Below are 14,899 nucleotides of genomic sequence, written 5' to 3'. Positions count from 1 at the left end.
TAAAAACTCAAAAAACGATTAAACAAATTCATAAATCTTATTTTTTTTAATTTCAGAAACTAATGTATAAGCACGGAATATTTCTAAGAAAGGATAATATATTCATTTTTAGATATTACAATTTAAAATCATTGTTAAAATTATTCTATGAACCCAAATTTTAAAGATTTTCTAATAAGGTAAACTCAGGGTCAATTTCACGAACATGTATATAACTATGGTCACGTTTTATAACTAGAGCGAGTGTTGATTTGTTTACACACTTGTGCTTTATATTTGTTTTCCTTCGCTCTTCTCTTCATCGAATCGTTGGCCTGTGAACGAATTCGCGTTTGAAGACCCAATCAGGTTCGCTCTTTCTCTCTTCTCATTCCTTTACGTAGTTACCTTTAGCTTCTCTTTTCACAAATGTGTATTAACTTTTGTAACACGTTTGAATGTATGTGCAACTTATCTCCAACTATCGTTACTCACCTTCTTGTATGCATTATATTTCTCTGCTTTTTCACGTTTCCAACAAATGTTCATCCATCTTTGTTATCAAGCATCATGTGTAGCTTTGTGTATGATCATCATGTCATGTCGTCATTTATAGGATACAAAGAAACAACCTTTTATATATTTTTTGCGAAGAATAATGTTTCCATTGATTGTTACCATTATATGGTTGTGATCTCATATGGGGTTGTACTCAACCTCTGTGTCATCGTACTGATTATTCTCTGGTTTCCATTATTACATATACTTTTTTTCTCAGGCATAACGCCTGAGTATTGAATTGTTTAATCTGAAACCAACTTGTTAGCTTTGATCAACAACTTACCTGTGAGAGGATGTGGATTTTGTTACATTGGTATGATTTTTCATAAAGGGTATTTTTTTCCCTTGCTAATAAGATCGCATAACCACGGTGGTTGTCATATAATGTTATCATATTCTGAAGCTGTGTATTCGAGAAGGAGTAGGGTAGGCAAATTGAATTTGTTTTGGGCAAAGAGAATGGTAGGGTTTTCTGTGAGTGTTTTTGAGCCATTGTTCGATTTTCTGTTGCTAGCAGTTGATGGTTTTAATTTGAGATAGGTTTTGATTACCTGCTCAGAAAAGAAATCAAATTTTCGAATTCTGATACATGAAAAATTCCTTCCCCAATAGTCGCTCCTTATTACTTGTATTATAATCATGTTCAATACGTTGACCTCCAAAAGCAATAGTAGGCAATCAACCTACTGCAGATTGGGGAACTGTGTGTATGTATAATGTACTTAAGCCCCTCTGTATGAGAGTTAACTTTGATTATAAAACTATACATGAATGATTGAGATTATTCTGAGTTATAATTTAATCACCATTGTAAATTTTATGGTTGAAATTCACTCTCTCGATTCTCGCTTGATATGTACTCTCGTCTCTCACTTGATATGTTATACTATTTATATTAAAAAACATGTACACTTAATTAGCTTTAACTGATTCATCACTGTGTTAAAACCCTGTCTTTTGTCTCACCTTTCAAATCTGCCTGTGTGTAGCTAGAAATGCTTTATTTCTCAGCAGTCAAACATTCAGTACAAAAGTTAATATGCTCTATGAGGTATAGAGAATTTAATGTAAGGGGAAGACAAATTGGTATATAATATTTTTAAAAGGTAAAGGAAAATGTTAGCAAAATAGGTTCAATAAATGCATGCATCTTAATGATTATAAGATCTCAATACGTTCAATAGGTATGATGCTTTGCATAATTGCTGGCGAGGAAATTATGAAATGGCTGGTGTGTGAATCGTGTTTGTCTGCTTGTTACATAATGTACATGTTTTGACACCCAGTCTATGTTTTGATTCGAGTGAATCCAGTTCTTCTGCTTGCTTGTTATGTAGTGTACATTTCCTTTATACTCAATGATTTATAGATGGTTTACAGTATGAGTTTAACATCCTATACTGTGTGGCAGGTGGTATCAATTGATAGGATTGTAGCAATAGTATGGAGCGTCCATACAGAAGGAAGCTAGTTCCTCCCCGCTCTTCTGGTATAGCCTACATAATTAGAGTACCAAAGTCAAGTCCTCGAGTTGGTCATCAATACCAGGTGGAAGTTGCTTCCATGATAAAAGAATCAGAACTTGCACATAATGAAGTGGAAGATAGTGGACATGAGGGGTGGAGATATCTTGGACACAACGATTCTGCAGTTAATATAACTGTACCAGAAACTATTTGGAATAATTCGTGGAGTGATGCTGATGTAAAAAGCTTTCTCCTTGGTTTGTTTATTTTCGGAAAAAACTTTGTTAAGATCAAAAGATTTATAGAGAACAAAGCCATGGGAGAAATACTGTCATTCTATTATGGAAAATTTTATAAGTCCGATGAATACAGAAGATGGTCAGACTGCAAGAAGATAAAAGGAAGAAAATGTACAACAGGAGACAAACTTTTCTCTGGTCAGAAGTATATTGAACTGTTGTCTCGCTTGACTGTCCGTGTCTCAGAAGAACATAAAGATGATTTGCAACAGGTATTCAGCCTTGCTTTCTCTTACTGTCCCTTATGCTGCTTTGATCAACTGCAATACGTAGCTCGTGTCAATGCATTCTGATTTCAATATATTTTATTGTCATGTAATTTTATAGACAGTCTACTTGTGTGATTTATTTATTTATGACTGGAATAATGGTTTTGCTAAGATAATCTGTTTTATAGTGCATTAGTGCATTGTGTGTGCTCCCAATACATGTGTATTACAACTTCTCTACTTCTCTACATTACTATGTTTTTTGTTCCTGAATATTAAATGATTTGCATACCAGTAGATACAGTTGTTAGGAAACAACATCTGATTTTCGGATTATTTTGTTTTGTGTTCATTTTGTACCTGTGATTTAGACCTTTATTGTCAATGGACTCTTATTCCCTTCTTTCTTATGTCTATAACCAGGTTTCCAAGTCCTATTCAAATGGGAGAACTTCTCTAGAGGAATATGTCTCTTCTTTGAAGTCTATTGTTGGACTAGGTGTTCTTGTGGAAGCTATAGGGATTGGTAAGGGTAAGGAAGACCTTACCAGTCCAGCCATAGAACGTGGGAAGAAAATCCAGGCTTCACAAGCTACCAAAGCTTGGTCTTCTCTTGGACCCTGTGATATAATCAAACATTTGACTGAAGACTATCAATCGAGTAAAACTAAAAGTAATGATATATTCTGGGAAGCTGTTTGGCCCCGCTTGTTGGCAAGAGGTTGGCACTCAGAGAAACTAAAGAATCAAGGTCATCTCAGTTCCAAAAATGTTGTAGTATTTCTTCTCCCTGGTGTTAAGAAGTTTTCTAAAAGAAAACTTGTAAAAGGTGATCATTATTTTGATTCTGTCAGAGATGTCTTGAGCAGAGTGATAGTTGAACCAAATCTTCTTAAACTTGAAGATCTAAAAACAAAGGTTGGTGGCTGCAATGAAGAAAAGATAGAAAAGGGATCCAACGAGGGTGGTCAACCTGAAAACCATCACCATTGTTACCTCAAACACCAAGTTTCTACTAACTGTGAGAGAGAGACAGAAGCTGCTATTGTACACAGCAAAGAAAGCAAAGAGAATAATAATAATGCTGATTACCATGAAGGAAAACACAATGGAGATTCTACTAGCCAAAATGAAGTGAATGTTAAGTCCGCATATGATGATGCAAACAATATGGCAGAAAACTGTGAAAATCAGATTACCTATGTGGCTAGTGGCAATCAACTAAAGAGAACCATTCGGCATAAATTCAGACGAAGACCAAGATCAAGTCATTCAGATCTTGCAGGTCCTCCCATCAAACAGCTAAAACTTTCTCCACATGCTGAGGTTGAAACAGGTCACATTTTTGTGAACTCTGCAGGAAGCATAGGATCAGAAAAACAGGAACTCTCTCGGTCATCATGCATTCCAGACGTCAATAAGAAAGCCAGTAATGAACTTGGTCATCAGCAGGAGGTGACTTTAATTTCTTCCTTAGCTGAAGGAGGTCCAGAATTAGAAAATGAAAGAAGAAATATTAGTGGGGCTTGTCTTGACAAAGGCATTTCTTGTGACAAAGTGGAGAAAGGTGAACCACAACACACCATCAACTTCAATGAATCTCAAGTTCTACTGATGTCTGAAGATGCTGAGTTGATGACAACAACTGAGGAAGATAAGCAGGACCTCAAGCCAAAAGATACAAAAGATATAATTTTAAGGAGGAGCACAAGGAAAAGACCATTAACCATTAGAGCATTGGAATCTTTAACCAATAAATTCTTGCAGACACAAAGGAAAGGGAAAAGAAAAGACACCCTCTCATTTAAAGATCCCTTGAATAAAATTTGCAACCACATGACTCACGAGAGAGGTCTACAAAACGCAATGTAGCTAGGATGATTGATTGGACTCATTCAGTAAAAGAACAGCATTTGAATAGTTATTATTGTGTTTGCCTTTAGATTATATTAAATAACAGTTGTATTTTATAGGAATTTCATAATGAAGAGGTTGGAAATGTATGATGCTCCTCTCTGACTTTATTACATTTTAAAGTTAGCAATTATAATGTACAGACTTTCCATATGAGAAACTTGATGACATTGATGTTTTTTTTTCTCTTCATTTTCTGGCAATTGTAGTTTCATGGAATGTGCTCAGAAGAGCATCAATATCATTATCTAAAGGAATAATATCATGTAAAGGGACTTTTCTTGATTATATACCAAATTAGTGGCTGGTTGAAAATGACTTTTGAAACTATCTTGAAGCTCAAATGCTGAACACTCTAGTTTAACCAAGTGAATTCATATAGTAAACTAGATAAACATCTCCATTTTTTTTTTCAATATGTTGTTCTTTTTCTATTTTTTTTTTTGTCGTGTTTACTCATGTTTTAGTAAAGCCATCATGTTTGTTCAAGGTTTTATTTCAGTTCGTTTAAGCATCATTTTCCAGTTTTCCACTGTGTAATCTTCAACATGTCATCAAATGTCAATTAAGGGAGTAGTACTAGCAACCTCTAAGTATAGAATGATTGTGGATTGATGGTTCAAGAAAGTGGAATATGAGAATGTAGATGACATTCAGGGATGAAACCTGATGATATGTATGTAAATTGATTTTGATTTGATGTCATTTTCCTTGGTGTTAAGCAATATGTAATATTTTTTTAATTTATGATATGATAACTATACAGGCACACGTTATCATTAACCTGTTTTTTTTTTTAAGTATTTTCACGACTTATTTTCAAGTGAAAATCACATGTACATTATTGATTAAATATACTTTTAATTTTCATCTATTTTAACTAATCAATAATGTTGATGAATATAAAAGATTATATTTATAGTTTATAAAAGTAATTATGTGTAATTGTTATAACTATTATTACTATTATTGTTGTGTCAAATATGGTTGATGATTACACATAACTTTATAAGTTATTGTTAAGTTAGACGTAAATTTATCTATTAATATTAGATCATACTTATCATAATTATGTTAATTAGAGTTATTATGTCATCATTATCCGATTATGTTAAATCACTTATAACTATATAATTTCACATCTTAATAGCACATTAATCATAAACAAAGTCAAATCATAATATAAAATTATAAATGATTGATTTATAAAAGTTCACTTAATTAGTTTGAATTTAATATTCAAAACAATAGAGTTAGATATAAAACTAATTCTTTACTTAGCGTACAAATTCGTTCAAGTGATTTAAAGAAATAAAAGATAATTAAAAATGTGATGGATTTAAAAATAAATAAAAATATTACAAATGAATAAGAAAATAAAAAAAATAAAAAATCTTTTTAATTAAAAAATAAATGTTTAGTTTTATAAAAGTAAGAAAATTTTAAAAATATATATCAGATAAATTTATAAGTTTTTAAAATGTATTTAAAAATATTAAAAAAATTAAAATAATATTAACATATCTTTTAACATATAAGTGTGATTTAATAATAAAAGAAAAATATATTAAAAGACCCGAGCCCATTTTAGAGATTTACACAAAATTTAAGCAGTTGAGAAAAAAAAAAGAAAAAAATAAACAGCAAAGGAGATTGATACAAAAGATATTATTGCTTTCTTGATCTCATAATTATTAAGTACATCTCATATTAACATAAAAATAAATATATTTCAGAGTAAAAATTCATTTCAAAACATTTATTCGGTAAGATATTGCATATTTTTATGAAATTATATTCTGAAATATATTTTATATATTTTAAATATTATATTCCTAAGAAATTATTTCAGAGATATTTTAAACTGAAAGTTATTTTTATAAAAAGTAAAATTGTCATTTTAAAAATTTGTAGCATAAAATGTTTTGAAGCTGCAGGAATCAAAAGTCCACAAAAGATAAGATGAAATGAGAAGAAAATAATAATAATAGAAGAGCTAGAGAAAAATAAGTAAAAGATAATTATTAATCATTATATTAACTCTTATATTTGTTTAATTATTGAAATTGTATTTATATAAAATTTTTAAAAGTGATTCGTTTTTATTTTATTTAATAATTAAAAATTGTATTCATGTGGTTTTAGTATAAAATGTTTATTAAAACTATTCAAATTTTTAAACATGTTATAGAATCCACTAATCAAAATATTTTAAATAAGTAGGTTTAAGCTTAGTTTTTTTTTTTACACTCAAATAAAATTGTCATAACAGAATATTCCTTATAAAGATAATTGTGTAATCTTGATCTTTTATTATAAATGAAAATATGTGAGAAAAAAGATATATTGTTATCAAATCTAAATACATAAATATTCTGTTAAATAATAATTAGTTAAAAAAATAATATTTTATGTAATTTAGAAGAAAATTAAATATTTTGAAAGCTATATTAATTTCTTACATTTAATTAAAAATAAAAAATTTTACAACCAAATATCTGTAATATCTTTTACGTGTATAAATAATTAACTCCGGAACAGAAATGTGTTTAGATATCATATTTAAAAAAAAATATTTTTTATAGTTTTTTTTAATAAATTATGGATTTTTCATTTTTTTTTCAACATTTTTTCCTGTGAACTTGGTTTCTATAATTATAAAGTGATTTATATTGATTTATTAGTTCAATTTATTATAAATTATGCAATTTTTCACTCTTTTTCAAGTTTTAATTTTTTGTCCTGTAAACTTCATGGTTTCCATAACTATAAACTGATTTATATTGATGTATTAGTTCATCGAATTTTTTAACAAATATGGAGGCTGATTTCATTATAAACATAGCAAAACACTTTTTTTTTAAATTATACACAATAAGTTTTCGTCAAAATTTAACACACTAACTCTCTTGTTTCTATCATTATAGTATTTTCTAGTCGTCATATTTTATTACAAAACTTGTGAATGAGAATAACAAAGTCTTAATATTTTGGTAGATAAAATAGAATAGAATAAAAAAAATATGTAAAAATTGAAGATAAGTGCATTTTTAAAAGATGCTTCTAGGGCTTATATGGCCCAAATAAATTGACCCTAGTGCAAAATAAGTTGGGTGTTTCTTCCTGAACCCTACATTTTTCCAAAATTTTCATTATTTTTCATTTTATCCTCAAAGAAAGTTGTGCATCAAAATGGACACTTCGGTTTGATGACCCCGGATCTACAGGTATGTACGAAATTATTAAATCAGGAAGGAAAGTTTTGGCAACCATAATATGCAATCTTGAGAATAATTTTTTAGGGATGTGATTATCCGGAAGACTATTTCGGAGTAGATCTCCAGATTTGAAAAACCTCCATATGAAAAATTCGGTATACGTAGTTATTGTCATCAACTAGAACATCTATTCCGATAATTAATCCAGACCTGAGAATGTCTAACTTGATTCGTCAACATGGTAATACCTAACCAGATTTGTCAATCTGGTAATGCAACAATTGGAATAGAAATTTCGGAAACACTAACTGAATCTTATACGATTAATCAAAATACCCCCACTTCGGTATGCCTTTAATACCACACTCTATATTCTGCTCCAACACCACATGTTCACCAACACACCCATCGTTTTCTTCCTCCATCCATTAACCCCCACTTATATAGGATTTCCATTTTTGTCCAACATTGTATAATCTTCTTCTTCACTCTCCATCACCTGCCAATAACCACAGCAACCGAGAAACACCTCCTTCCCACTCATCTTCCAACGCATACACAATATAGAGGAGGATGACACATTCATTCCAGCAGCCTCATTACCTTCACCTTCAGCTAAGCTAAAAACACAGATCACTCTAAACCCCATTCTCACACGAACCATCACGTTTTATTCTCTTATTTTACCCACGTTACTCTTCAATCCATAAATAAGACATAATTTCTTCTTCACCCAACATAATCTTAACAGAAAACCTAATAACCCAAATCCTAAAAAACAAAGAAAAAGAGGACCAAACCCAGTGGTGCACCAATATAGTGATATTTTCACATTAGACTCATCATAAATGGAGGTAGGATGGGCTGCAGAGGCATCGATGGTAGTCGTTGAAAACACCTTCAATGACAACACAACATGCAAACAAAAAGATAGTTTCAAGCCCTATTTTTGCATAACGGAGTTATGGTTTTCCATGGCATAAGCGGAATGAAAGGCAACGAATAAAACAGAGACGAGAAAGAGAGCTTAGAATTTTGATAATAAAATGATATTATTCTGAATGCATTTTTTATGTAATGCACAAACATGTTTATATATAAAGAATGGGCTAAGAAGAAGGTGGGCCCAGAAAGAGAAAAAGAAACAGAAAAATCAACGGTCCAATGAGGTGGAGACACATATCTTCAATATGCCCCCCTCAAGTTGGATTGTGGATGTTCAGAACTCCAAGCTTGGTTACAAGTCTTTGAAACACCGCATGATCTAAGGCTTTGGTAAATACATCTGCTGGTTGTTCCGATGATCTAATAGGAAGGAGGTTAAATAATTTTTGTTGGAGCTTCTCTCTTACCACATGACAATCAATGTCAATGTGTTTAGTACGTTCATGAAAATGTTGTTGACGACTATATGTCTAGCAGATTGAGAGTCACAATAGAGATTGGTGATACTGCATGGTTGTACACAAAGGTCTTCAAGCAGGAAGGTGAGCCATTGTATTTCAAAGCATGTAAAGGTCAGTGCCTTGTACTCGGCTTCGGACAAGGATCTTGAAATAGTGCTTTGCTTTTTGGTTCTCCAAGAGATCAAGGAGTCTTTGAGGTATATGCAATACCCGGTATTCGATCCTCCTGTGATAGAATAGGAAGCCCAGTCAGAGTCACTAAAGGCTTTTAAATGTATGATAGAGTTTTTATAGTAGAAAATACCTTGTGCTTTTGAGTTCTTCAAATATCTAAGAATGCGTTGAATAGCTTGGTGATGAGACTTTGCTGGTGCTTGCACAAATTGACTAAGAAATTGAACAACAAAACTGATGTCAGGGCGAGTATTAACAAGATATAGGAGGCGTCCAATGATTTTGCGAAATGTAGTTGCATCATGAATGTCAACTCCTTGTTCAAAAAGCTTTTCGTTTTTCCTAATCATAGGAGTGGGAACAGGTTTAGCATTAAGCATTCCTGCATTTGGTAAAATGTCAAGAGCACACTTTCTCTGACATATATGTATTCCATCATGTGTTCTTGCTATCTCCAGGCTAAGGAAAAATTTTAACTGGCCAAGATCTTTAATTCTGAAAGTTGCATTCAGGGCTTCTTTGATATCAACAATGTCTTTTATATCGTCACCTGCCAAGATAATGTCGTCTACATACACTAACAACACAGTAATGGAAGTCTTGATATTTTTAATAAAAAGGGAATTATCAGCTTTTGATTGCTTGAATCCAAGAGTTTTTAGAAAAGATATAAGTTTTTCATTCCACGGTTTACTTGCCTGCTTCAAACCATATAACGATTTTGTCAATCTACAAACTCGTGTGGAATTATTTTGAGAATCAGTGTTAATATCTGGAGGAAATGTCATGTAAATTTCCTCACTTAAGTCACCATGCAAGAAGGTGTTATCTACGTTGAGCTGTTCTAAGAACCAATTCTTTATAGTAGCAACTACAGTCAAAGTTCGAATCGTAGTCAACCTTGCAACGGGAGAATATGTGTTAAAATAGTCAACCCCTTCGCATTGTGTGTACCCTTTCGTGACAAGGCGTGCTTTGTATCATTTAACATCTCCATTTGCTTTCCTTTTAATCTTGTATACCCACCTACAACCAATAGGTGTTTTAACTGGTGGTAGATCAACAATCTTCCAAGTGTTATTTGCTTCGAGAGCTTGTATTTTTGTTTGGATGGCTTTAACCCACTTTACATCTTGGATAACTTCCTCAAAGGTTTGTGGCTCGTTTTGAGTAGAAAGAGAAAGAGTATATTTGAGTTGTTCATCAGATAAACTTTTATAAGAAAGAATTGAATCAAAAGGATAACGAACCTTATTTGTTTCTTGTAGATTTTTGTGTGATGATAATTGAAGTTGATGGTAATCTTTGAGGAAGGCGGAAGCTCTATGTGTTCTGGTAGATCGCCTTAAATTTTCATCAAAGACCTCTTCCTCATCATTTTCTTCTTGTAAGTTGGGTGACTCTAGGTTTTCAACAGAAGTCTCATTCTTTGTATTCTCTTGTTGAACATTATCTTGATTTTTATCAAACTCGAAATCATCATGTATAGGCTCAATAGTAATATTACTATGGTCAGAACTTTCTTTGTCATGGTTATCAATGATACGACATAAAGTATGTTCATGGAATATCACATTTTTGGAAATGAAAATCTCTCTGTTATTAACATCAATGAGCATATAACCTTTATTTCCTTTTTTTAAGCCAAGAAAAATACACTTTCGAGCACGTGGGTCCAACTTACTTCTATTATGTTCTAAGGTAGAAGCAAAACATATACATCCAAAGATTTTAAGATTAGAAAGATCAGGTTTATCACCATATAATATTTCAAAAGGACTTTGATTATGAATAACATGCGAAAGGAGACGATTAATAAGATGTACTGCATGTAAAATAGCATAAGACCAAAAAACCTTGGGAAGATTGGATTGAAACATGAGGCCGCATGCAACATTAAGTATGTGTTGATGCTTTCTTTCCACCACAGAGTTTTGTTGAGGTGTTTCAACGCATGATGTTTGATGAATAATACCATTTCTGTCATAGAAATCTTGCCAACAAAACTCATGTCCATTATCGGTTCTAATAATCTTGATATTTTTATCAAACTGATTTTTAATGAAAAACACAAAATTATTAATTAAATCTCCGGTTTCGTTCTTACTTTTCATTAAGACAACCCATGTATGTCGAGTGTAATCATCCACTATAGTTAAGAAAAACTTATGGTCGTGTATAGAATGAACTCCAAAAGGCCCCCAAATATTTATGTGAATCAAATAAAAGGGGTTACTAGTTTTAGTTTTGCTCAAAGAAAAAGGAAGTCTATGTTGTTTGGCTAAATGACAAGGGGTTCAAACATTAGTACTGTCAAAACATACATCACTATAATTTTTTGATATTTGTTCTAGAACTTTGTTTCATGGATGACCAAGTCTACAATGGCAAATATTCAAATTATTTACATGCTTATCATTGTCATGAAAGAAAAAAACAGAACTTTCAATATCAGAGAAAAAATAGAGGCCATTCTAAACATCAACTTGACCAATCATCTTGCAAGTATTCTTCTCTAGAATTTGGCAAACCTTATGAGAAAAAACAAGTTGGCAATGCAAGGTACTGATAAGTCTTTGAACAAATATAATATTCAAGGTAAAAACAGGAATGTATAAAACATTATATAAAATGATTTGTTTTGTTAAGAGGACAGTTCCAACTATTTCGGCAATCACATAATTATTATTTGGTAGTTTAACTCGTATAGGTTTAATTTTATGATGAGTAAAAAACAAGGACATAGAACTAGCTACATGATTCATAGCTCCTGTATCAAGTATCCAAGAAAACTTACCCATATTACCTTCTTTGGAATGTTGTGTTGAAATTGCATAGTAGGTATTCACAGCTTTTTCATTCTGATCATTCTTTCTAGAGTGTATGATATTGCTTATTTGCTAAAGTTGTTTGGTATTGAGAGATTTCAAAATTTGGTCATTGACATCTTGTTTCTCTGAAGGACTCTCTTCACTCTTTTAAATAGCATTTGTGGTGTGATTGTTCCTCTGTTTCATCCATGGAGGAAAACCATGCTTTGAGTAACATTCATCAGCTGTATGATTCATCTTGCTGCAATACGTGCATTGTTTTCCATAGTTCTTGCCTTTGCCTCTTCCATAACTTCTTGATCCATGATTCCCATTATTTGCTCTGTTTTTTCTTTGATTTTGCTAACCAGTACTATTGACAAAGACCTTTTCGATGATAGTATTTTCACTCAGTTGTCGTTCTTGCTGAAGCACAAGAGAAAAGATGTGATTGATGTTTGGAAGAGGTTCCATCATCAATATCTATGTTTTAATAGTGTTATAGATCTCACCAAGACCCTTCAAGAAGCACATCACACATTCTGAATCACGATAGTCTGATATCACTTTCACAAGATCAAAGCTACATTTTTGTTCGCAATTACAAGTAGGAAGAGGACGCAGTGAATCCAGTTCTTCCCATAAAATTTTTGAATCAATATAGTAATCATGACCTCTTACCTTGTTTAATAGAATTAACTTCTTGGAGAAGATCTGAAATACGAAAATGATTGCTTTTCGAAAACCTTTCTTGCAATTCATCCCATAAGACTTTGGCATTGTCAACATAAACAATACTTTGCGCGATTTGTGTGGATAAAGTGCGTGTGATCCAAGAAACAACCATCACATTTCAACGTTCCCAGGCTTCATACAGATCAACAGTTCTTGTCGGTTCAATGAGCTTATCGTTCACGAATTTGAATTTGTTTTTCGACGTCAAAGCTCTTCTCATGGATGTACTCCATGCATGATAATTGGAACCATCTAACTATTGTGTGATAAGAACAGTTCCAGGATTCTCTCCTAGATGCAAATAATAGGGGCTAGCGGGATTTTGCAACGCATCCATGATCTAAGAAGAAAAAGAAAAGAAGAAAGAAAAAAGAAAAAAGAGGAAGAGAAAGAACCTGGATGGATGAAAGAGCGTGGCGCAGCGGAGCAGAGCGGGACCCGCTCTGATACCATAACCGAGTTATGACTTTCCATGGCACAAGCGGAATGAAAGGCAAGAGTAAAACAAAGACGAGAAAGAGAGCTTAGAATTTTGATAATAGAATGATATTATTCTGAATGCATTTGTACGTAATGCACAAACGTGTTTATATACAAAGAATGGGCTAAGAAGAAGGTGGGCCTAGAAAGAGAAAAAGAAACAAAAAAAATCAACGGCCCAATGAGGTGGAGACACATATCTTCAATATGGGGGCTTCTCCCTGCACCTCCAATAATCTCTCCTGTACCCCCAAAACCTACTTTTTTTTCATGTTTGTCCCTGGTTAAAAAAAAAGTTACTGTCTCTTTTCTTTCTTTCACCGCACTGCACCCCACCCCTCACACCCCTCAGCACACTGCACCCCCAAAACCCCTGCACCCGCACCCCAATAAAGCAGATTCCCTCCCTGCACGCACCTTCACCCTTGGAATCTTTGACCTAATTTCTTTTATCTTGCACAAAGCCTCCACACCTCCATACACTCTCCATCCTCATTCTCCCTCTTCTCCCTCTTCTCCCACAAAGCATTCTCCCCACGCAGTATCCTTTTCTCCTCCACACACCATTCTTCTCCCCAGCGTCGGCACCCGCCTTTCATCCTTTCACGCGGCTTCTCCATTTTTTACAGGTAAGTAATACTGGTTTTTTAATATTAAACAGCATGTGTATATTTTTATTTTAATTGATTTTATATGTAGCTTTGTCTTAAACCTGCTTTGGAAAGGTGGGTTGTGTTGATGAGTGGTGTGCGTTTGAGAGGAAGGGTTGTGGCGTTTTTTTTTTTTAAGGAAACGGATTGTGGAATCCGTTTCCCCATTTTTTTTTTCTTTTTACAAAATAGATTGTGGAATCCGTTTTTTTTTTTTTTTGGAAACGGATTGTGGAATCCGTTTTTTTACAAAACGGATTGTGGGATCCGTTTCTTTTTTTTTTTTTAGGAAACGGATTGTGGAATCCGTTTCCCTTTTTTTTTTTTTTTACAAAACGGATTTTGGAATCCGTTTCTCTTTTTTTTTTTTTTGAAAGGGATTGTGTATTCCGTTTCACGTTTTAAATTTTTTTTTACAAAACGGATTGTGGGATCCGTTTCCCCTTTTTATTTTTATTTTTTTTTTACAAAATCCATTTCTGTTTTTTTTTTGGAAACTTAGGTGAAACGGATTGTGAAAGCCGTTTCCCATACTGCTGAAACGGAACCTAGAATCCGTTTTGGCTGTGTTTTTTGGTTTTCCCATGAAATGTGAAATCCGTGTGTTTTTTGGTTTTCCCAGTTTTTGCATCTGATTTACTTCTTGAATGCGTTTAATGTTTTTTATTTAAATTCATTTGATGTAATTAATTTGATTGTGATCCGTCTTCAATTTGTGAAATTGAACCCACTTAGAGTGTTTTTACGAGGAAAAAAAAAGGAAAGATGATGTGAAATTGAACCTGCACTTACTGCATTTAGAGTGTTTTTACGAGGAAAAAAAAAGGAAATATGAGGGCGAGTATTTATTATTTATTAATTTGTATTTTATTTTATTATAGATATGGTTAGGACACGAGGAAATATATCTAGACGTGGTTCAAATGATGCACCCGAGAGTTCCAGACAGGGTGGTGCACGAAAGAGACCGACAGCATCGACTCGTAGAAGGGGTCAGC

The 14,899-nt window shown here is 32.8% G+C and overlaps 2 protein-coding genes and 1 pseudogene across 3 annotated transcripts; 1 reads left to right on the top strand and 2 right to left on the bottom strand.

Moving 5' to 3' along the window:
• Positions 1-253: 253 nt before the first annotated feature.
• Positions 254-4,386, top strand: LOC114191339 (uncharacterized). The gene is made up of 3 exons (XM_085675803.1): positions 254-348; positions 1,952-2,517; positions 2,938-4,386. Exons 2-3 carry the CDS (start codon positions 1,984-1,986, stop codon positions 4,384-4,386), a joined length of 1,983 nt encoding a protein of 660 aa, XP_085531929.1. The 5' UTR covers positions 254-348; positions 1,952-1,983.
• A 3,618-nt stretch (positions 4,387-8,004) lies between these two features.
• Positions 8,005-13,314, bottom strand: LOC146884814 (uncharacterized; annotated as a pseudogene). The gene is made up of 2 exons (XR_014996582.1): positions 9,357-13,314; positions 8,005-9,278 (listed from the first exon to the last, which is right to left on the bottom strand). The product of XR_014996582.1 is annotated as an uncharacterized LOC146884814 (transcript).
• On the bottom strand, positions 10,207-10,845 carry LOC146884815 (uncharacterized). The gene has a single exon (XM_085676043.1). The coding sequence runs from the start codon at positions 10,843-10,845 to the stop codon at positions 10,207-10,209; it is 639 nt and encodes a 212-aa protein (XP_085532169.1).
• Positions 13,315-14,899: the final 1,585 nt, after the last annotated feature.

Source organism: Vigna unguiculata, chromosome 7 (genome assembly GCF_037176805.1).
Source record: "Vigna unguiculata cultivar grain cowpea cultivar isolate G323 ecotype 2 chromosome 7, ASM3717680v1, whole genome shotgun sequence".
Classification (NCBI taxonomy): Eukaryota; Viridiplantae; Streptophyta; class Magnoliopsida; order Fabales; family Fabaceae; genus Vigna; species Vigna unguiculata.
The sequence above is the reverse complement of the archived record's forward strand: the minus strand, read 5'-3'. Positions and strand labels throughout refer to the sequence as shown.